Here is a 23,496-nt window from a genome sequence, read left to right on the forward strand (position 1 = left end):
AGGAGAGGGCACCGTTAGCTCTGTAAGGAAACAGAAACCACTACTAACACCGATCGACACAGGTTATACCAGGGATAAGTCCAGCCATCCTGATAGCTAGCTTCTACCGGACAGCCACTACCTTCCTTAGAAAAAAAGCCATTAACACAGGCACGAGTCTTTAAAACACAGCCCACCCAGGCCCCAAACAGGAGGGGGCTGATTACAGAATAAACTTCTCATGCTTTCCAGCGAGATCATTGCAGTCCATTCTGCAGAGAGCTTTCTCTCTCCGTTTTGTGTGCCTACAGCCTCCATCTCAGTAAAATACATCCGCAACTGATGCTAGTCTTACTTGTTTTCATCGTAACAAATTCCCTGGGCATTTCAGACAATTCAGCCTTCTCCACATGGCTACTGGGAGCACCTTGGGATGCAGTTCAGTTCCTCCGTCTCCAGAAGCACAAGACCCACCACCTGGACTGCAGTTCAAGGCCAGCCAACAAGAAATGTTGTGTGCTTTCTTGTTGGCAACAAGACCCATAAGATGGTTCGTGAGTTGTTGTTTTGTCCTCACAAAGGCTTCACGACCCTTGAATTTAAAACAAGGCTTGAGACACGCTGCCTAAATGGCTTCATTTAAGTCACTGAGATTGACCAAGGATGATGAGAGTGCAGAATCCCTCCCTGGAATGCTACAATATATTTATGGTTAACAAAATCTAGTGACTTTAAACATAGCATTTTATTACTCTCTCACACTCACCTATGAGCATCCAGACTGCAAACCGTATCCATGTGCCTAGGTCTAGCTGCATCATGAGGTAAACGTTCACAAAAATACTCACAACAGGAAGAAGGGGCAAAAGAGGTACCTGAAAAAGAAAGACAGATACATTGCATCCACAGGGCAGATCAATGGGCAGGCAAGAACATCGCATCCCTTGTGATGGCTGTTACCAACTCCTCAGCTGCCAGATCTGAGAAAAGGCAAGGTTAGACCAAAACGAAGGACATCAATCCACTGTGGGAGAGGGATGTGAACAATGTTGTTCACCTGTTTTAAGAATGGTTGTCCTCGTTTTGTGGTCTGGAAGGAGGCAAGAGGCAAATTTTAGCAGCAATACTAAATACTTGTGGGGCAAAGGAGAGAGAAGGAAAACCAAGGACTGCATCACGACAGGCACCTACTGAAGACCAGGAGAAGAAGGTAAGGGGAATGTCAGAGGAGGGACCTGAGGAACTTCATCCAGCAGGTACTGAGGTAATGAAGCAATATAGAGCAAATTTTCCCAGAGCAGAAGAAAAACAGGAAATATTGTAAGAGACAAGTGCAGCTGTACCAAGAATGCCTTAATGATCTGAGATACAAAGAAGAATAAGACAGTAAAGCCAAAATGCAAGAATCAGAACATAAAGAATAACACAGGCATGTAAAGACAAAATCAGAAAGAACAAATTATAACAGTAAAAAGGTTTGTGAATATGGTAAAACCAAGAGGCACATGAATTTCACTCCTAAGGAAAAAGGAGGCTTACAAAAAGAAACAGGCTGAAATGTAGGCTTTTCTTGATTTAAGCTTCACAAAAAAACCCCAAATTTATGGTGAGCAGCCATTCACGTCATTAGAGAAAGGGGATGGGCACACAAATTAGAAAACAGAAGAAGAATATTTTTCTAAATTAGGTTTTGTCAAGTCAGTAGGGACAAATGAAATTTCCCTAGGAGTGAGTTATGTACCCAGAGATTGCAGAAGTGATCTCTGAACTATTAATAGGCATCTCTGAGAGCTCTTGGTAGACTGGTAAGGTCTCCAAAGACTGGAGAAGGGAGACAAATTACCTATTAAAAAGAAATATAGAAAAACAACTGGGGAACAAACCAGTCAGCCTTGGATTCCCAGAGACTTTGGAGAAAAATCACTAGACACTCAGGTTGTAAATGTCTAAACGACAACAAGGAGATAAGAAACAGCCATTACAGATTTAGCAGTGACAGGTCTTATTTTTTTTTCCTCAGACAGGGTAGTGGCTGAGGGGAAAAAAAAGGAGGTGAAGTATCCTGAGTGTAAGGCAAAGAGATCTCCTCAGAAGCAAGTTCAGAAAATACAGTCTAGACTACAGTTCCGAAGTTTTCTGCTCCTGGACATTTCTGTTTCCAGTTCTGGGACCATAACCCCAAGATGAGCTGCAAACACTACCTTGGGCAACGCTGGTTCAATTAAATTATTAAAATCACAGAATTTACTGAAAAACTGTAATTGAAGAGCAGTAAAAATGAGAGCAGTTTGGAGGATGGGATTAGAATTCAAAACTAATTTAATAAGCTGGGGAAATAGCCTGAAATCAATATGATAAAACATGACTTGCAGGACTACCGGGGAAAAAACCAAAACATCCCACTGCTTGTTTAATATAGAAAGGATGGTGTGGTTGGACAGGGCAGGAAAATGACAGAGTTCTTCATACTTAAGGCTGTTAAAGAGAGAATGGTCATCCCTTAGTCTCCATGGGGACTAAGTAGGACATGAGAGTGCACTTTCTTAGAGCCTTTTAGTGGGTACCCCTTTGATGCTCACACACAAGCCTGCTTCTTGGGTTCTCTCCTGTATCCACAATGTGACATGGCCCTTCAAAACCATCCCCCTTTCCTCCGGTCTCTGTCTCTTCCATATCCTATAACCATCTGCTTCCAAAAGCACTGTCCTGCCCTTCCCTTCTGGCCACATCTTTGCAGCAGGTTCTGCCCTCCCAGCTTCTCCTGGACTCCAGCACCATTTACATTTCTTTCCAAGTCCTCTATGGTCACCTCTGATCTGACCATGTGGCTTCTCCTTCTGATTCCCTCCTCCAACGTCTCAGCTAACCCCTTCAGCCCCTCTTTCTGTGCCAAATCTCCTTCTGCCCACAGGGCACTGCTGGGCAGCAGGCTTGCCACAATGCTTCTTCTGCCATACTGCACTTTGCAGCAGAGCACCTACGCTGACATTTGAGGTTAGATCCCAAGAGGAAACCACGCTCAGAGGCGGGTCTCAGCTCTGGCAGGACATCCCTTTATGCAATGAATGGAGACTACAAGAGGTTACAGCCACACTAGCTGTAGAGCTCAAACCATCAGCTCTATTGGCAGCCCTGCATGGAAGAGTTCACATCATGCTTATATTCTCTGTGTGTCCATTTGGCCAAGTCCCCCTTCTGACACAGGCCAACAACACACTTTCTCCTCCAACCATCTCCCCAACAGCTCTTTTCTAGCTATACCTCCCAGGACACTCACCTTAAAGGAGAGCTTGGTTTTGCTTTCAGGCTGTTTCCATATAATGAAGCTGACAACGAGAACAAGGATGGCAGCAATAATCCATACAGCCTTTATCAGAATGCTTGGCTCAAGGGCAGTCAAGATACAGCTACCCACAATAAGGAAACCTGTGAACAAACAGAAAAGCTTACTGATTCTTTTTTTAGGAATGGGGAAAAAAAACCAAAACCACAAGCAGGCAAAGCAGAATCTGAAAGCTCGGCAAACAAAACAGCAACATGTGAAAAAGCTAACTGTAAGAGATATGTAAGATATGCCCTTCCCCCTATACCCACATGTACCCCATCTCTGGATTTCTTTTCAAGGCATAAATTTAATCTGTAAATCTTCAGTTATTTTGGCCATTACAAGAGCTCACCAAAATCACAGCAACGAGGTGAGCTTTCCCACCATGGTAAGTACAAGGACCTACCCACCAGCTGGCTCATTGCCCCAGAGCCACACTGCCCAGTGCTTACCAATGATGAAGGTGGAGACGTTCACCACCGAGCCAGAGAATTTGGAAGGGTCTGAATTTGGGGGACACAATATGGCTTTGAGGGAGCACTTCTCCTCCTCCTCTGGCAGAAATCCAGCCTGTGACTCGCTGGTGCTCACAGACTCATTGTTATCTGTCTCCTCTGTTGTCCTAGCCATCTGGTATGCCAAATTAGGCTGCTCTGGCTGATACCTAGGAAAAGGGAAACGAAACAAAGAGCATATTGGTTTGGTGCAGGTTACTGTTTGTTTAAAAGCCACACAGATAGCCATGCACCCCAGATCACTATAGCACCAGAACAGGCACACATAACATCTACACCCTTCTGTTTCAGGGAGAAATTTGAGGAATAACATCGTCATATCATGAGCAAATATGGTCAGCTATTATCACTTACAGCTCTGTTGTAATGTCAGTGTTTTAAACTGAACAGTGCTCTTCAATAATCCTATCATCCATGTCACCAAAACACGATGGAGTGATAGCAGTGAGGACCAGAGACAGAGGTGGCAGGGGGACAGACAGACGGTCATAACTGGGCCATCAGGTTATATGTGGCAGTTCAGCTCTTGCATTTTGGCATGAAGGTGGCTAAGCTAACAGCTCAACAGGTATTGCACCCCAGCAGCTGCTGATCGCACCCTGCGGTGACTTTCCTGGTGCCCCATCCTCCTCCATCCCCATCTCTTCTGCTAGATTGTCTGCTGCCACATAGGGAAGGAAGAGGTGAACAAAGAATGGTAATTTTTTTGTTGTATGCGTGGACAGCACTTCATCCAACAGGGTCCTGATGCACAACCGTGTGGCTCTGTGAAGAAAAAACACTCTTCCAGCCTCAGCTCTCCTTTACAGAAGGTTTTGCCCTTGACACTCAGCCACAAGCCTGACTAAAGGAAAGGGCCATTTTGAAAGACACCTTAAAATCACTCCTGTGGGTATGTGTTTGCAATGAGGGCATTTGTGAAACACTGCAAATTGAGAAATGCAGTGAAATCTTTGGCTCCAGCCACAGCAGGGTATTAGTGGCAGGACCTTACAGCTTGGGAAACAATTCAGCTGCTACTTCATTAGGCAGCCAGTGAAGCAGCCAAATCACTGCCCAGGCTGCTACAAGACAGGCTGTCAGCTCTGCAAATCTGCGATGGGGAAGATGTCACACAATGGGTACAGCAGCTTGCAAAAATAAATTAAGAAAACATTTACAGCTGTATGGAGAAGAGGGGAGTGAGAAATCAGAGGGAAAGTAAGAAGGGCAAGGAAAATCATCACGAATTTTCAAGGGACAGGGTGGACAGCACAGGCTCAGAGCAACTGTATTACAGCACAGTGTTGGCCCTTCACCTGCTGCAAGACAGTTCTTAGTTCAATGCATTTGGTGTGAGCAGGTAAAAAGCCTCCACCAGACTGAATAAATCATTGAACACAAAGGTATTTTTCAGTAACACAGTCTTCAAAATACAGTCCTCATGGGTAGAGTGCTGTCGTCCGTGAGGTGCCAAGCAATGAAGATACTAAATTTTCAGCTTAGGTTAGGAAAGCTATGGGAACTCAGCACTTCTAAAAGACATGCACTAAGGCACTGATCTGGGAAACACTTGCTCAGCTTTTTTGCTGCTGCTAGCTTTATCTTGAACCCCCTTTCAAAAGTAAGATGACCTGAAACTGTATCCCCAGTGGGAACAAGAGTGATGACACAGGCATCCAGGACCACCCTTCTCTCATCCCTACCCGTTGGCGTATCTCCCAGGGCATTCAACGTTGATCACATCAGGAGCAGCATGGACCAAGGGTTAACCAAGTTCAGAGGACACCCTTGCAGATCCACCTAACACAATCCCCCATGAGCTTAAAGAAACAAGTTCTTCACATGCTTATAGCTGGAGATGTTCACGGTTTTACCGGGTCCATGGAAGCTATGAGGGCATCTGATCGCTGTGTGGATTCACATCTGTGTGATACAAGAGAAGCTGTTTCTACATCCATACCTCAGTACCAACACACAGGCTGCCACCAAGGAGTAAGCCAGGAGAGTCCCGATGGACATGAGATCCACAAGATCTTTCAAGTCGAAGAGAAAGGCCATAACAGCTGTAGAAAGAGAGGAAGATGAGAGAGGAAAGAAAAAAAAATCAATAACACAGCAGAACATGCGCATCTCAGGAGCGTTAACGATGATGCAGCACACGTATGACTGTTGCTCAGGACTTGGCAGGGGAGCTCGAGCTGCCCTGAGATGAGGAGAGGCAGGACTTGGTGCGTGAATACCCCAAGTCTCGCAGGCTGTCCCAGCTCAGCCTCACTAGCTGGAACTAGGGGAACCATTTACTACAGTAAATGCCAGCCTGTTTGTCTCATATGGGTATGTTCACCCAACTACGAGCAATGAGCAGGTGTTTAAGCCACAGCCTCGTTGCTGGAGTCCCCTGGCCCAGCTGCAGCACCCCTAAGGCCACAATTATCTCCTGGAAGTAGCTAAAGGGAACAGAGGATGGGCAGCACCCTGCTCCAGTGTCTCAGCTCAGCTGGGGCAAAACCAGGCTGGTGCAAGCATCAAGGAGGGCATCTAGAGGTAGCATGCTTCATTGTGGGGGTTTCCAGAATAAGGTATAGACCGCCATCCTCCAGGCAACCTCCGGTTGTACAGAACTTTGTCTAAAGGCCTTCAGAAGCAGCAGCAAGTAAGCAGAGGACAGATGCCACAGTCAGACATCCAGGTGACGCCACCAGTCGTATGAGAGCGCAGGGATCTCAGAGCTAAGCCTGGCCCAGCCCGTCCTTCCACGCACCACCTGGAGCCCAACCACCAACCCAACCTTCAAGCTCAGCTGGTAAGTGCTGTCCCTGCAGCTTCGTGTGCGCCTTGGTCCTGGGTGCTACAGACCACTCGGAGGAGACCTGAAGGGACTGCAAAGCACGTTTTTTTTACTTTATCTGGCTGTTTTTCCCCCCCGGTCTGGACCCAGGGACACCTGAAGAGGAAGGTGTGAGAGAAGCAGCTGTGAGGAGGCTCCACAAGTCCCAGCGGCAGTAGCTGAGCCCCTTCACAGGAGCTCAGAGATCATGGCAACAGTCCAGCAGCAACTCCCCACCAAAGGGGGCACGTTCTTGTAATAACAGCTCATCCTGCCTTTGCAGCAGAAGGTAAAGAGGAAGCAGCAAGGCTCTCCTCTTTACTAGGCATCGTGAGGAAGGGGGCGGCTGCAAGAAGAGGGCAAGACGCTCATCCTTGCCATCTGGGAGGTTTAATTCCTGTATTCCTGGGGGCCAGGAGAGGGAAGGGGAGAACAGGATGGCTGCCAGCTGTGACTAACTGATTAACAAATGCCAGTGCCACAGGGGCCATCTGCCTGTCTCCGGCTGCTCTGGCGTCTTCTGCCAAGCTGCTATCCGCAGGCACTGTGGTCTCTTCAGCCAAGCCAGGCCAACAGCCACAAGGATGCTGGGGCACCACTGGCTGCCACCTTGCAGGGGGTTAATTATTTTTAAGGCCAGCAGAGCACCCAGCGAGCAGATGAAGGCAATTCTTGGCGTGAGACAGGATGGCAGCAATGAACTCTGAGAAAGAGGGACAGGCAGAGAGCAAGCCATTCATGCTCACCCAGCCCCTCCAGGGCATGACCCGGAAACCCAGGGCACCCTCTGGGATGTCGTGCTGTGCAATACATCCGATTAGTAAGTGGGCTAGAGTCAGGCGGACTTATCTGCCCCTAGGATGAGCTTGTCTCTTTTCCACACATTCGTGCAAGTCTTTGGATCTTACCTGCAACGGCCCCTGATGTCACTGTTGCAATTACTGGAGTTTTTCTCTTCTCGTTGACTTTAGCCAAAAATTTAAAGAGAAGTCCATCTTCTGCCATAGCATAAATTATTCGAGGCATCGGAAACATGGAGCCTAGGAGACTAAGGACACAGAAGGGGGAAATAATCTACTTATATCACCTCCTGCTGAGCGCAGGCACACAAATGAAAGCAAGTTTATGGCAGTACAAACACAGAACAGGTGGCTTTCGTTCACTTCAGCTTCTTCTTCAAGGGCTCCCTCCACACACCCATGTTACTGATAACTGGCAACTGAGGTGCAGCTCTAAGAGTTTGGATACCCAAACTTAGCCGTGGGGCATGAACAGCCTGACTTTCAGGTAGCAAAAGAGCTGTAACTTCCATGAGCCTCTATGAGTTGCTCAACTAATTGAATAAGTCTAAGTTGATCTGAAACAACAGGCCTCCAGAGTGCAGGAGAAGATGACACGTTCTGCCTCCAGTCTGCCCTGCCTCCCATCCAGATGGCTGTCCTGCAGGCAACCTGCAGACAGACAGCCCTGGATATGGTAAGCCCCATATGCTCCAGAAGATGCCCGCTGCACTACCTGACACAAGTCTGCTCTCCACCCAGAAGGCCAGGATGTCTTGCACACAAACCGTGCTTGCACTGCGGAGTTGCCTCCATGACTTAGTCACTCAATCCAGATTTATATTCCAGAGATGCACCTGCTGGGTCTGCTGCTAAGATGGGAGTTCTGAAGCGATACTGGTCATGCGCATCTCTGAAATCTATCACAGGGTGAAATCCTGGTCCTTTTGAAGTCAATAGCTCTGAATTTCATCCCTGGTCTCGGCTCCCTTGACCCAGGGGAACACAGCCAAAGGAAAGCCCTGACATGCACCATTTTTTAAAGGAGCCAGAGATACATGTTTGCCTTGAGAGATGCACAAAGGAAGAGCAGTGTCTCACCTCGTAGAAAGCGCACACAAGGAACCGACAGCCACTGCGTAATTGGCTCCGTCCCAACCCACATATTTAAAGGCATTGGGTAAAGGGCTATTAGTATCCAGCTGGTAGTAAGGCATCATGAGCGTCAGGGCAGCTGACACACCAAAATAAGCCACGAAGCAGATGAGCAGAGATGCCACGATGCCAATAGGAATGGCCTTCTGGGGGTTTTTTACCTCCTCGCCTAGAAGGAAGAAATTGAAATAGCAGCTAAACGATGAGCAAAAACTTTATCCCAACCTGGGGCATGCTGGCCGGGGCTTTCAAAGGCTTCATGGGCAGTGAAGCACTGTTTGACCATGATGCTGCTGATGGCCTGCCCCATCCCCTTTGCATACCAGAGCCTGTTTGCTCCCACTTCTGCTGCTCCTGTCACACCTTCTGACAAACATTTGTGGAGGCCTTGTAAACTCAGGCACAGAAACAATCTGTATTAAAAATATTCCTTTCCCCAAAAAGGATTATTTTTACCTCCAATTACTCCTGCTATCCACTGATAGTGCAGCCCCAGGAAGAGTTCAATGATCACAAATGATGGGACAAGAAATGATTGTGCAGTTGTAGGGCAAATACTTGGGTGACCATTTCAGTTAGCATCTCCACCAGAACTACTACACAGTGAACACAGCACCAGAGCAGCCTAGTTCCAGGGAAAGGCAGACTTTGCACAGCACCTGGAAATCATACGGATCTTTGAAAATCCCTCCTAGAAAATGGACTCCCCCTCTAGTTTTTACAGAAAATTTTCAACAACCGAGTTGGGACGAATGTGTGGAAAAAAAAAAAAATCCTCAAAATTCAGGCAAGGATTAATTAAGAAGCAACTTTGAGCCTTCTCTGTCCTACAAAGTTGTGCTTCTCTGAAAGCAAGAGCTCCTGAGGTTTGGCATTTCAGGAGGATGAACCAATAAGCAGAGACCTATACACCTGTAAGTCAAAGGCAGATGAATGTGTTTCTCCTCCAAGGAGAGGCCCTAGGGCTGGCTGGAGTAACGGAGCGAGCACTTCTCAAACTCCTTGGAACAAGAGGCAGTACTGCTTTATCTGTCTTTGTGATGATCTCCTCCTCCCTCTGCTCCAGCTTTGAAGCAACTCAGTTCTTGCCAAATGTGAAATTTAGGATAATCCTTCCTTTCTCCAGGGAATTAAGATTCCTCTTAGCCAGGAGAAATATGACAATGCTGATGGTTGCTCTCTCAGAAGGAGATCTCTGAATCTTTGGAGATAAAAACCTCCCTCTGATTTTGAGGCACAGCTTTAGGCTACAGATGACTCCCCAGAGGCTCCCTCTTTCTCTGGCTCTTTAAATACACTAAGCCAGTGGAGCTTCTTCAGCTGAAGGCACTGAAGAACCCTGCTCCAGAAAAAACTGTTGATTAAAGCATCATCTAGAGTTAAGAGGTTCAAACTTCACCAGTCATACAAGGCATCTGAACCTGGACCTTCCCTGTTTGCCTAATTGGTAAAGCTGGACGTGTTTTCTGTGGAGTCTGACCTGGTTAGTGTCATCAATGACCATCCATGAGATTGGGCCCTGCAGGCAAAGAAGAAGGGAGAAAGCTTTTTTTGTGGGTTATACGGTCTAGCTGCCTGCCACAGCAGCTAGAAGTCAACACTCAGGCACCCAGGGACAGGGACATACTCAGCACTTTGACTATTAGGAGCAGCTGAGCTAAAAGTGTATTTTGGGCTGAGGTTCAGAGAGGTGATGAATGCAGTGCCCTGAATTACTCATTATCTGTGCTGTGCAACATTACTGAAAGCCAGTCTACCAGCAACAAGGTTCATAACCAGAATGAAGACATATTCCCTCTTACCTGTAGTAGCAATACAGTCAAATCCCACGAAAGCATAAAAACACGTGGCTGCCCCTGAGAGGACTCCTTTCCATCCATAGGGCATAAACCCTCCAACACCGTAGAGCAATTCTTCCTGTGTCTGACTAAAAGGCATGGCACTGGGTTAGAAGTCATCCTGCCTAGGTGGGAGTAACAAAACTATTCATATAGCTCATAACAAAATCCAAAGCCGAAGTTTGAAGGAACACGCTCTCCCTTTCACACACTAGCATACAACTACCAGGCAAAACGCTAAGCCCTACCCACTGCTGAGCTGTGGACTGGCCTGCAACGGTCTGGAGAATGCATGGAATAAAAATGGTTCATGGTTTATTCCCACCACCTGGTTTTGGGAGTGGATAAAAATGTCTTGGCCAAGACAGAGAGAAAATAGGAGAGGAATTTTAATATTCATGCTAACATTACTGCATGTGTGTAGATATATGTACTCTTTTAAACATAAGCTTTTGAAAAAGCACAACATGTAATTCTGAAAGCTGAAGACTAAAAAACATGTAAACCATCCACTTTCCACCTAAAAGGGACTCTGATAAAGTGTAGGTGAGTAGACATCAGAGAGCAATGCAGGGTGCTGTGACTGTCTAAAATCCACCCAGTCCTCCATTCTCAGCTTCAAAATTCCCTGTGCCAAGCTCATTCCCAAACCGTGCTTGCAATCCTGAGGGAGATGAGCCTGCATCCCTGACACACCAAATGCTTTGCTGAGCCTCATCCAAAGTTCATTAAAGTCAGCGGACAGACACGTACTAATCCCAGTGCACTCTGGATCAGTACCCCAGATCCATGGGCCTGTGTTGAGTCATGTATAACATACCCTTCAGTTCAAGTGACTTAGGTCACTTTTTCAGGGAAAAGCCTTTGTAAAGATGAATTAAGGCAATTAAAGTAAATCCCAAATCTGCAAGCTTTATCAGGTGTAAGCGTCTGAACTCTCTTGTAGAAGCTCTGTGGAGACTTAGATGAAAACTGGCCTGTTATTTGCAGAAATAGCACTACCCAAATGTGGATTGTGCTGGAAATAATGATAAAGTAAAGTAAACCCCAGACAGATTTTACAAAAATAGTAAGTGCTACGGGTCAAAGTGCTACAGTTACACTTTGAAGCTATTGCACTAATTGCTCCTTGCATGGGAATAGCAATAGGAAAGAAGGGGGGACCTTTCCTATAGAAGCAATTTATTCGCAGCAGGCTGAATTTTGCTCAAATTTGAGAGGCTCAATAAGCGGCTTGTACCCAAGCCAAACTTGATCCATGCAACATTTATGAATCTCTCCAAAGCCAAACTGTGCTTCCTTGCAGGCCAGCATAAAGGGTTTAGATAGCAATCCAGGACTGAGTTGATGTATGTGGAGAAATTTAAAGGCCCTCATTCTGTGTTGTACAGTCTGAAGCAAAAATTGAACAGTCTTGTATCACTGGCAACCCTTGTAAGCTCCTTAATTTTGATCTTGTATAGGAAGACAGGATTTTGGCCAAGTAGCAAAATGTCATTAAAAATGGATTTGTGATATGGTTGCTGCAATGCATTGAAGTAACCTGTAACTTGCCTTCATTTTATTGAGGCATTTGGGACAAGGTCTCCAAAAGGCACAACGGTGCCTCAAGGATATTGCCCAAGTGTCCAAAGAAACTACAGAGCTATACTTGGTCATGGCTTCGCAGAGACACCAGAGCCAGCCTGGTATAGCCTTGAGTAGGCAGTTGTCTAAAAAGCTCTCTTCTCTCAAATTTGGATGCTGTATTGGTCAGGAGGCTGGAAACAGTCAGTTCTGCAGCAGGGCCCATGTTGACACAGCCTACCTCCTACCAGTTACAGCCCATCACCACAGTCTGCTTTCAGCAAATGCCCACCGAAACCAGCTTTGCCTCCAAGGTATTTGGCAAAGGAGGGAGCCATCCCATTTTCAAACCACTCCACAACCCCCCCTATAAACTTGCCATTGAAAATGCATCAATTTCAGAGCTGAGAAGAAAAGATCCAACCTACTTCTCTCTGTAAATACTGTGGTTGGTGATGTAAATGTCCTCTTCAGTCAGCTGCCAGTTTTTAACAGACCCTTTCACGAAGCCGGAGACCATAACGAAGCCGAGGACGAGGATGTTGATGCAGGTGAACACTTTATTCACCAGGGCAGATTCCTTCACGCCAAAAATTAAAAGCCCTGGGGAAGAGAAAAAAAAAAGGCAGACAGGCAGTCAGGTAGCAGGTGCTGGGGACTTGCAGAGGTAGACCAGCTCTGTTCGTGCTGTGCTCTGCCCAGCTTATCACACCTCATTTCTCCACAAAACCAAGTAGCTCAGGATTAACTCACCCAGGAGGAGGATGAGGACTCCAGCCCAGACAGACATTACTACTGTGGGATGTGACACAGCTTCCCACCCAGCATGCCCATTCGGCATTCACCCCTGGTAAAGCGCTTTGCTAAACTGCTTCTAGCGCTTTCAAGGCCAGCTTGGGTCACCTCATGGCGCAGCACTCTGCCACCTAGACACAGCCTCAAACTCCACTCAGAGACCTGAAGAAAGCACCCTGGGTGGCTTTTCATGAAGGAAAACTGTCTTAGAGGTCGTGGCCACATGCAGAAGTTATGAACAACATTCAACTTTCCTCAGAAGCAGGGGAAAACATGAGCAGGGACCGAATCCAGGAGGACAGCTACTTCTAGTGCTGAAGACACAGAAGAACGCGGCATCTCGGGAATCCTGCTCCCATTTAAATCAGCGGGAGCTTTGCCAGTGAGTTCAGCAAGAGCAGGATTTCAGCCTGTGGTCTTAAGAGCATCCATCTGAAGAAAAGCACATTCACAGGCTTTGGCAACCAGCATCTCACTGAGGCATAGCTCAGCTTCTCAGAACGACAAGCTCTGGTAACTCGCATTTGCTTTTCAGGTGCCTGGTTTTCAAGAACCCAAACATTTACCCCAAATCTAAGGCAGAGGCTGAGGGAGAAGGTAAAAAACTTCACATGGGCCTGAGGGAGAACAGAAGCACAACAGGGTGTCCTTACTGCTACTCCAAGGCACTTCAAGGAGGGGGGACCATCCTGTGCACTCACCTTTCCTCCTTTTAAAACAGGAATTAAGCTGAGACAGCCACATCAGGGAAGTATTTGATAAAACTGCATACCCGCCCAGGAAAACTAGTAAGTTACCTTGTAGAAATCTGAAGCTCAAGACAGTGCAAGCAGAAATAAACTTGTAGTGCTTATATTTGGCACTAAAGCTGCTCATTCAGCAGCTTTTTGTAGAAAAGAAGGGGTTTACATTTTTTATTAAAACCCAGGGAATTTGCTCCACGCAGGGGAATAAAGTCATCGGTAATCTGTATAATTTTACGCCTCAGTAGTGCTAAAGTGAGGAGTCCTAAATTTTGTAAATCGTATCTGAGGTGAAAGACCAGATTCTAATTTGAATCTAAAGAAATTCCTATTATATACAAATGAACAAAGAGGAAAATATTCTCTCCCGTTCAGATGTAGTCCTGAAAACAGAGTCCTGCTATTGACTTCAGCAGTCCTCGATATAGTCCTAGATCCAAATGCAAACCCAGATGCCAAAGCATCCCTTGCTTATGAAGCCTGTCCCTGTGAGCACAGCTCACGCTGTAAGATGACTGTCCTGATCAGAGTCCGAAACGTTGGGATAACCTTGTCAGGGTGACACTGCAGCTTCGGCATTCTGGAAACCACAGAGGGGTACATGAGAGGCATAAATTTTTAGATTTGTCTAAATTTGGCAATGCTTTGCAAGATCCAGCTGGAGTAGAGGTAAAAGTTCAGAAGGATTTTAATTTTACAAATTTTCAAAACTTTTACAAATTCTGATCAAAGCCTTGGCACACTTTTAGGAAAAAAGAGGTCCTGACTGTTTATCACACATTTATTTCTCCGGACTCTTGCATTCACTGCTGCAAACTGAAGCCCATATGTATTTAAAAAAAAACAAACTCAAAACCAGTAGTACACGAGATTGTTACTGAGTCCCGGTTTTTTTTTTTCTCACTTTGCTGGCTCAAGGCACCAAAAATTGGCAGATTATCAAAGGGGGAATAAGGTTGATAGAGCAACAGAATGAAATTCTTGTGTAATAGGATTTGTGGAGGGAAGGATTAAACTTCTGTACCTGATTGAGGATAACAAGTCATCTTTTCTTTTCTTCCTTATATAAAATTTGATTGAAGGTTTTAAAAGTGGCTCAAAAAATATTGAGACTACTCCCCTCTAATTAAAAACCTTGTAAACAGGCTATGCTCTGTGCTAACTCCACAGCAGCTATATAGGTCAATCCAACACTTGTAGCAAAGAAAGAGTCTTTAATATGTTGTCCAAACCAAATCTGGACTTTGTGCCTATTCCAAAAGCAAACAATGAAATTACAGAAGGACGTCCAAGACTCACAAACCTCTCCAAGGTTTTACCTGTTAGGATGATGATTATCACCACGGCAAAGATGTCTGGGTATTTTGCTAGCACTCCAGGAGCATCCATTGTCATGTATTTTTTACAAAAGTCTTCAATGTGCTGGCCTATGATTTCATCAAACGTCGCGCTCCAGGCTCTGGCCACACTCGAGGTTCCTGCCAGAGGACAGAAAGGATGCAGATCACTCTTCGTGGCTGGCACACGTTCCAAACAGGGGGCACCTTGCACAGCTTTTTGCCATGGAGGGCCTCAAAGCAGCCTCGCATGTGCTCCCCGGGTGCTGGGAGCAGCCTTTCCTCTGCAGATCCAGCCCGCAGCCTGTATTCACGCCTGACATCTGCTTTGATGGTGACACACGCAGGTGGTGGGTCTCTGACTTTTTCCTTATGCTCCGAGCAGCCTGAACATCCCCCAAATGTGGTAATTTCTGCTACTAGAGAGGTCTGAGTTTCTTCCCATACAGCAGAAATCCCTGGCAGCCCCAGCCAGGTGACTGCAGCCCAGGCAGAAGGACCTTAGAGAAGCCAGCCTGCCTCCGACAGCGCGACGCTGGAGCACCAGAGCCTGGACCACAACACTCGCCCAGCTCTCTAAGCTCTGCACTGCAGCAACATGCAGGTCTGCTTGGTGCTAGAGCATGCAAGGGCAATAAAGACTCAGGTATGCTTTACAGGTTATCTGAGCACAAGTCAGCCTATTGCACGGTGACGATCCCAGCGAGTGGCATGACTCCTGCCTGCAGCATCCTTAGACTTGTCCCTCCAGGTCCGCTGTTTGCTGGGGTTCCCAAGAGCACCAAACCACGCACAGCTTGCCGGGGTAAGGACTGAACCTGGGGTCTCAGAATGACCAAGTCCAGGACATTGTCTGGGCCAGAACAGTCATTTCAGAGAACTGAAATAGTAACAACGAAGAGTTACCACCAGACAGTGACAGCATCGTGTAAAATAAGTAGGTTTGGGCAACAGGCAACTTCTCCCTCTCCTGCGTTAAAGTGGCTATCGTTATGGTCTCAATGTCTTACACAGTACACTATATATAACAGCATCTAATTGCATGATATAATTGTTACCGTACATAATGACCTAATTAAAAAAAAAAAAAAAGAGGTTGGTTTGGTTTTGATTTGCAGAGCAGTTCCTCAGAGGATGCTGTCATGGGCCCCCTTCTACCTAGAACAGTTTGTCCTGACACCCTCACCTGCAGGCGGGTGTTCAGGTCCTGACTCCAGCACCTGCAATCGTGTCGAATAATGGCCGTGCTCACCTACAGCTAAATCCTCTGCAGCAGCGGCAGGCAGCACCTGCAGCGAAGCTGGGAACACTCACCCCCCAAATCCAGCTTTGCAAAAGTATGAAAATAAGCTGCAGAACAGACCTGTTTGGAGACTCTTCTGTTCACTGAGACAGCAAAGTGCACAGTGCGAATGCTTTTAAAGAGGTGGGACATCAGTGCCATCAATTTAATCTTGAAAAACTCCAAAAGGTATTGTATACCACATTACAATTTTTCAGCTTACAATATGAGGGAAAAGACTACTTCTTTAGTGCTTTTTTTTTTGTCCTGGCTCTAATATATCATGTTCTAGGACAGGAACAACGAGCTACTGCACGTGTCACATTAGATGCCAGTTGCTTGGATGCCAGTTCCATGTAACTGTCAGCCGTTTATCCCAAACTCTCTGTAACCAACAGCCTTGAGGGAGCAGGGGGAATCTGACATTCTTCCAACATTGCAGACACCTGGATAATACCTTACTGTTGCTAGAGAGCACAGTGCAAAGCCACTCAGCTTGTATCCAGGAGGATTTACTAGTTCTGGGTCAGCATAACCTCACCAGATCGAGCCGGCTCCTGCCTGCAGCGCACAGCTCCCAGGATTGCCGCTGAGCTCGGATAGAGGGCTCGCTGCAGGAACAGGCACAGGCCAGGAGGTCACTGTGTGCCCCAGAAAACTCCAGCAGCGGCTTCTCAGCAGGGATGCTGTTACTCATCATATTACCAGCTCCCACCAGCTTCCAGTTCCTGAAATGCTTCCCACAATCTGGCACGGTTCTGCAAACCCACAGCATCCCAGAAGGAAGTTCACACCAGATCCAGGTCCTGGATACCTCTTCCTTCTGCCTAGACGACAACCGATCAGTTGCACATCCATTTTTGCTCATCACCCACTTCTAAGACCCCATACCTGTCTTCCCCCAAGCCAAATCACTTCAATTAATTACAAGCTATTGGCCACCCATCCCGGGACCCCAGGATTTCTTTTTCCACCCCCACAATACTTTCTGAACAGATGTCTGAGAACTTCAGCGTGAAAGAAACCAAGCTGGCCGAACGCCTTACAGATGCAAGCTCCCACCAATCTGCCTGGGTTTGGTGGCACTGCCTGGCATTTTCTGCAGCATGACTAAGAAAAAAATTGGCTTTCTACCCCTCTCAACCCCTGGCTCTGAATTGCAGCATGTGCCTGCCAACATATCTTTCTCCTCCACACCCCTGAAGCTGCTGGGAGCTGTCCTTGCTCACAGAGGGGCAATTAGCATGGGGAAAGGAGGGGTGAAAGAAAAAAAAAAAGAGAGACCTGCTACAGCTCACATCCTCCCCCAGTTGTTTTTCCTGCTTGGCCGCCCTTCCTTCCAAATTACAAGGAAGCCAGTTGCAAACATGCATTTTTGTCACAGGACTGAATTAAAAGTAACAAAACTGTGTTTGAACACATTCATGGATAATATCTACTTATTTTTTACTGAATTTTCTGCCTCATGATAATACACTGAGCAGCCAACTCTGAAATAAAAACTGAGGCAGTGGTTCAAAAGCCATTATGAGAGGAGGGGAAAAAAAAAATAATCTCAGAAATACCAGCCTCAGCCCAGGTCCAGGGAGTGTAACTTTCAGTATGTAAATCTTTTCATCGTGCATTTGCAGAATCAGATTTTGGGACAGCATCCACAGCTACGTCTGTCATGTTGGTGGTCCAGTATCATAGTGGGAATGGCCACATAACTAACTACACGAGGAGCATGGAGGAGACTATTTATCATTGCATTTCTGGAACAGAAGATAAATCACCAAGAAATCTGTTCAATTTTTCTACATGTAGCCTAAGCAGAGTCTATTTTAGAAGTCTGGAGGAAATTATATGCTTACTTTTTAAAAAACTATTTTTATCCCCTCCTTGCAGTGAACCTGATTCATAAAAGAACCCCAGGACTCAGATTTCCTAAGGAGATGAGTTTAATTGACTCTGGCTTTTCATCCTCTCATTTCTTATTAAAAAAAAAAAAAAAAAAAAGAAAAAAAAGGAGGGGGGGGAAAAGGTTTCAGGTGGCACACAGAGCAGAACCAGCACAATCTCAGACAAGCAGCTGCTATATCACTATATCGTTCTTGATAAGATCTTACCCTCCCCAGCACCATGGAAACTAATCTCCAAGGCAGCACTTACACATCCCATAAAATGCATTTAAAAAAAACCCTCTCCCTTCATTAATTTAGCATAACATTGGTTTTCATTTTAACTAGTAAGTCTTCGCTCTCAACTGGCAAGTTGGTTGCAGCCTTAATTACAGGCATGATGACAAGCAGCATGCCCAGAATATGCTTGAAAAGACACGAATCCTTAATTAGCAAAGTGTGGCTTAGTTTTAATGTATCAGCTGAGTTGTACACTGCATGGTCTGAGCTTGATCCAAGGCCTCACCTAGTGGGAGTCAAGAGCTTAGAAAGGATTTGATTTGGACGTTTCAGAGACTGTGAACCGGCAGATCATCCTAAACTTAATCCTGCAGCCATTCACAAAACAAAACTCTGATCTCCAGATACTTTAAACAGGTTTCAAAGGGACCAGGAATTAATCCTTTATTAGCCAGGAGTACAGATGCTGCTGTGTAAAAGCATCCTTCCATCAGCGGCTTCTTTCTTGGCAGAGAGGACACACTTTTGCTCCCTGGCAAGCGTGCAGCGGCCAGGGGATGCCACAGGGATGACGCAGAGATTCAAAAGAAGCTGTAGCAGCAATAATCCAGCTTCAGGACAAACTCTCAGCCCACAGCACACCACTCACCTTGTCAACTGACAGGAGCCAACAACAACATGCCCCACAGACGGGTCCTGAAGTCCTCGGTGAGTGCAAGAGTGCAGCACCTATTTTGTAACAGTAACGCATGTGCCCAAACAAGGCTGATCTTACAAACTGGGCTGCTGTCCCGGTCTGACGCTAGGGTCTCGCAGCGCACCCACTGTACTTACCGATAACATAGGAGAGGATTAAATTCCACCCTGTGATGAAAGCCCACAGCTCGCCCACAGTCACATAGCTGTAGAGATAAGCTGATCCTGTCTTAGGAACTCGAGCACCGAATTCTCCATAGCAGAGTCCGGCCAGCACTGAAGCCAAGGCAGCAATCAAGAAGGAGATAACGATGGCAGGTCCTGCGTTCTCCCGTGCCACGGCTCCAGCCAATACATAGACACCTGCACCCAAAGTGCTGCCTACACCCAGAGCCACTAAGTCAAATGTGTTGAGGCATCGCGAGAGCCGACTGTCTTCTCGAGTGCAGTCCACATTTTTCCTGCGAAGAAGCTGGTTTCCAAAATTGATAATTTTCTGACACTCCATCTTCGTGTTTGGGCCTGCAAGAAAGATGCTGCCATCATTACCTGGACCAGGATACACCCCAGAGCACCATCACTGCACAGGTACACTGCTACAGCCCTATTACATTTCAACAAATTAATCTTCCCACCTTCCACTTTTTTACATGGCAAAAGGTCTCCTTCAGCATTTCACCTAGGCTTAGCACAAGGAATTAACAAAGCCCATCTTTCAGATTTCAGAGCGGTTTTCCTGGGCTGGGAATTAAAAAAAAAAAAAAAAAAAAAAAAAAGACAGATATACATAGAGAGACGTACTTATATATGTTTTTTAAGTCTCAGGGTGAACTAAGAAGTGAGCGTTACATCCCAGAATAAGGCACCACACGTGCTACTGTCCCTAGAGCACAACGCGACCACATGCTGCAGTCAGTGACATCATTTGCAGTCTAACAGACCCTCTGGGACATTTCCCATCTCTAAGCTCCAGCTCCAGCCACAGGCACTAGCACAGGCTGCTGTTGCCTACTACTGTGCAGGCTGAAACAGATATACTTTAGGAAAAAGGACATGTAGAATCGAGTTCTACTTAACCTGGTTACACTGAGGCAAAGGCTCAAGCTATTTTGCATTTGCAACAACTGAAGCAAGAGCAGAGTGGGGCTCCCTGAACGTCCCTGTCCCACTCAGAACAGAAACGCTGCAGGACAGGGGTGTTTAATGAAACCACGGGGCAGGGTTTCCAGCCGTGGTCCCATTTCAGCAACTGCACTATTCCCATGTACGGACCTGCTGGCATGGCCAAACAGCAACGTGCAGCGGCTTCAGCGTGCGAGCAGTTCAGGTGCAGCTCCCCTGCTTGGGACCTTAGGATGGGATTAGCAGCAGGGTAAAGCAAACCCCTCTCTGTGGAGGGATCCCTTAGGAAATCCTTCCAGAGTTTCTCTTGCCATGAGAGACACGTATCTTGCAGTGCTACACCATGGGAAGATTTTGCTGTGCAACTCACCAAGCCTACGAATTCGACCATCTGCATAGGTGTCCACCTAACACAGACCAGTGATAGCACTCATTAAAAGCTACAGTTGGTCAAACTAGCATGGCCAGCAGTGGGGTCAGCTCCTTGAGGACATCTGTGGAACCGGTGCTGTTAGGGAATCGGTCCCTTCAAGATTTATGTCCTTGGACACTGCCTGAGTATGGAAGTTTTGTCTTACCACTTCTGAAAAAAATTAAGTGCGTTGCTTCAAAATTGTCCTTGCCTCTAGAGAACAGCTAGAGAGCTCCTCCTCACAGCATTACCTGAATCCACGAGCACAGCATTAGAAGGAATTTCTTGCTTTTTACACCACCAAGACTAGCCCCGGTTTGTCACGGGCAACCACGATGTACTATCAGGCCTTCCCTTAAAATTTCTAGGTGCATTATCTCCACTGTCGGAAAGCTCCACCAACACTCCTCTGCTCTCCAGCCAAAATGCTTTAGTATGCAGCGTTCATTCACATGCTCTTGTGCCAAGAATGGCCTTTTGCCACTCGGGTGGTTATCCCAGCGTACTTTTAGAGATCAGTCATAACCTCTTAACCTTCATTTTGCAAAGGTAAGCAATGCAAGCCCCAAAGACACAGGCAGTCCCTTGCCCTGTCTGCAACTGTTCACCTCTGAAGAACCCTCTGAGCAGGGGTGTATCCCATCAGCACCCTTCTGCTTGTTGCATCAAGAGGAACCATCAGAAGATGCAACAAGAGCATCCCAAGAGCAACCACCAAGAACTCCAGTGGGTATCCAGTCCACTGCTTTCAGCTGGACACCTGCCCACCTCCCCAAAGCAGGGACAGGGCAGTCCTGAACTTTGAACTGGGGTAAGGGGACACTCTACCAGTGTCTGTTTTCCTCTCCCAGTCCCTGACTTCTCACTAAAAAGTCCCTTTTCCACTGTGCCAGTTTCCTACTAGTCGTCATCTTCGTAAACAACTTCCTGAGTGGCATCGCATCAAAAGCTTTGCTGAAATCAAGATAAAGGACAGCTATCGTTCTTCCCTTTAACCTTAGAAGTAAAAAACCAATGGTCCCCCACCTTCCCTGTGTCTCTTATCAAATAAAACTGCCTGTCTCTCATAGGTAAACTCACGTATCTCTTCGCTCTTCTCCAGTCAATAGGCACCACCTCCTACTTTGCAGAAGTTTCACATTGCTGGTTCACCACTGTTTTCATGCTCTCGTTCTTTCTGATTACCTGTCCCTGACCCTCCTCTTCTGAGTGTTGCTCCCACTGACTGTAGCCATTTTCCTCAGGCCACACTCTGCCATCCCACCTTCATCCCAGCACCATCATCCTCATTCAGAATTTGGCAGCTGGATAATATGATGCTCTCCACAGGTAGGATGTTTCCATAGGACCTGCTGGATTACTCCTAATTTACATACACAGAAAAGCACGCACTAAAATAAAGCAGCACTGGGGGAGCTGTAACAAGGCATGTTCTTCACCTTGAATGGGCCTCCAGTGGAAGAAATCCAACACTTGTGACAAGCACCAAGAAGCTTTGAAGGTCCCTGCAGAGCCATGCTCCAACCGAAGACAACAGGCAACCTAAGCCAGAGTAACAACGCTGGCACTGACAACGACAGACCATGCTTTTACAAACACATTTGGCTCCAGGCACTAAAATCACTACTATAAGACCTGCATTCAACTCTTTAATGCCCATTAGCATTTCTGTTCTGAGCATAAGAGTACTTTAAAAGTGAATGTCCCAGTGGCCCCATTTATTAGGCTTTGGTTCACACTGCAAAGAGCTCGTGGCATGCACAAACCCAATACTACCAGGATGAACCTAAACCTAAACCTGAGGACGCTGCAGGGGCATATGTAACGCATCCCAATACCTGATAGGTGCTCAGCCTGCAGGAACAGCTAGTCCAGGATAACCTCCCCTATAAGATCTGTCATGCAGACATCAGATTCTCAGCAGCAATTGCTTTGCTCCGAAAATCTACAGGCTGCATTACTTGCCTACGTGGACACAGCCAGCAAGGATGAACGTCATCTTCCATTTCAGACTGCATCCTGTAGCTCTAAGAAGCCCCAGCCTGATATCCACATTGCACCATTAAGCCCAGCTTCAGCAGCAGGGTTTTTAAATGTTTCTTCATTAATTATGGAAAAGGTTCTTTTATTTAGATGCAATGCTGGACTGAGGCATTCACATTCCAATGAACAGTGCCTCATATACCAATAATGGAACAGCAGTATACATCACACACTAACATCAATAGTATGCTGAGAATAATGTGTAGGCAAAAATATTACTAAATGCAATTTACAGTACGGTCAAGTGAGATTGGTACTTCATCAGCTCCAGGTAAAACCCAGTGTAAAAGGTGGGAAAATACATACTAAGAAACTTAATAAACTGAGTCAGCTATTAAATCCCATGCTTCAATTTTGTCACCACAGCATCAGCTACAGAATCAAAAATCCTCTTCATTTTTCCAAGACACCAGTCATAAGCTCTGGCTTAAATCCCTTTCTCTTGGCCTTATGCTAACTCCCCTACTATGAGAAAGTAATTACAACTGCAGGAACAAGGCTGAGGACTTACAAGCCCCACCGTGTCAGGAATTGTCTCCTCCACCAAAAGCTCTCAAACACACTCCCAAGAGACATGGATTTAGACTAATGGAGAAAGGCAGGTTTCAGTCCAATCTTACAAAAATCTCATTTGATGAACCATGGGAATTCCCAATGCACACAGAGAGGGAAAACGATCTTCTCCCTTCAGAAGGAAGACAGACCTCTACCTAAGTGCATTTATATGTCAGGTTGCTCAGGCAGTCTCCTTCCCACTTGAACCTTACCCAAATCTGTGTCAGCCAGGACTGCCTGTGGCTGGACACCTGCCCACCTCCCCAGAGCAGGGACAGGGCAGTCCTGAACTTTGAACTGGGGTAAGGTGACAAGAAGAGCACTGCGCCGGAGCATCCCCTACGAATTTCGTTGCTTTCTAGGACAACACAAGTCCTAGGCTTTGCTTAACTCCCACCAAAGTGATGCAGAGATCCCACTGATGG

At 46.4% G+C, this 23,496-nt stretch overlaps 1 protein-coding gene across 3 annotated transcripts in view; it reads right to left on the reverse strand.

Moving 5' to 3' along the window:
• The window catches only part of SLC7A1 (solute carrier family 7 (cationic amino acid transporter, y+ system), member 1), a 47,855-nt gene that overhangs the window by 5,441 nt on the left and 18,918 nt on the right, over positions 1–23,496 (reverse strand). For 2 of the 3 annotated variants that reach the window (XM_010572703.1, XM_010572704.1), the window contains exons 2-11: positions 19,078–19,461; positions 14,824–14,982; positions 12,395–12,569; positions 10,365–10,489; positions 8,509–8,731; positions 7,537–7,676; positions 5,762–5,864; positions 3,757–3,968; positions 3,257–3,405; positions 746–854 (exon numbers count right to left, since the gene is read on the reverse strand). In XM_010572703.1, the coding sequence (XP_010571005.1) occupies positions 746–854; positions 3,257–3,405; positions 3,757–3,968; positions 5,762–5,864; positions 7,537–7,676; positions 8,509–8,731; positions 10,365–10,489; positions 12,395–12,569; positions 14,824–14,982; positions 19,078–19,447 (1,765 nt within the window). In that variant the 5' untranslated portion in view covers positions 19,448–19,461. Of the gene's footprint in view, positions 1–745; positions 855–3,256; positions 3,406–3,756; positions 3,969–5,761; positions 5,865–7,536; positions 7,677–8,508; positions 8,732–10,364; positions 10,490–12,394; positions 12,570–14,823; positions 14,983–19,077; positions 19,466–23,496 lie in introns of those variants that run through there. The other variant, XM_010572702.1, reaches the window with a different exon arrangement.

Source organism: Haliaeetus leucocephalus, unplaced genomic scaffold (assembly GCF_000737465.1).
Source record: "Haliaeetus leucocephalus isolate CR32 unplaced genomic scaffold, Haliaeetus_leucocephalus-4.0 Scaffold351, whole genome shotgun sequence".
Classification (NCBI taxonomy): domain Eukaryota; kingdom Metazoa; phylum Chordata; class Aves; order Accipitriformes; family Accipitridae; genus Haliaeetus; species Haliaeetus leucocephalus.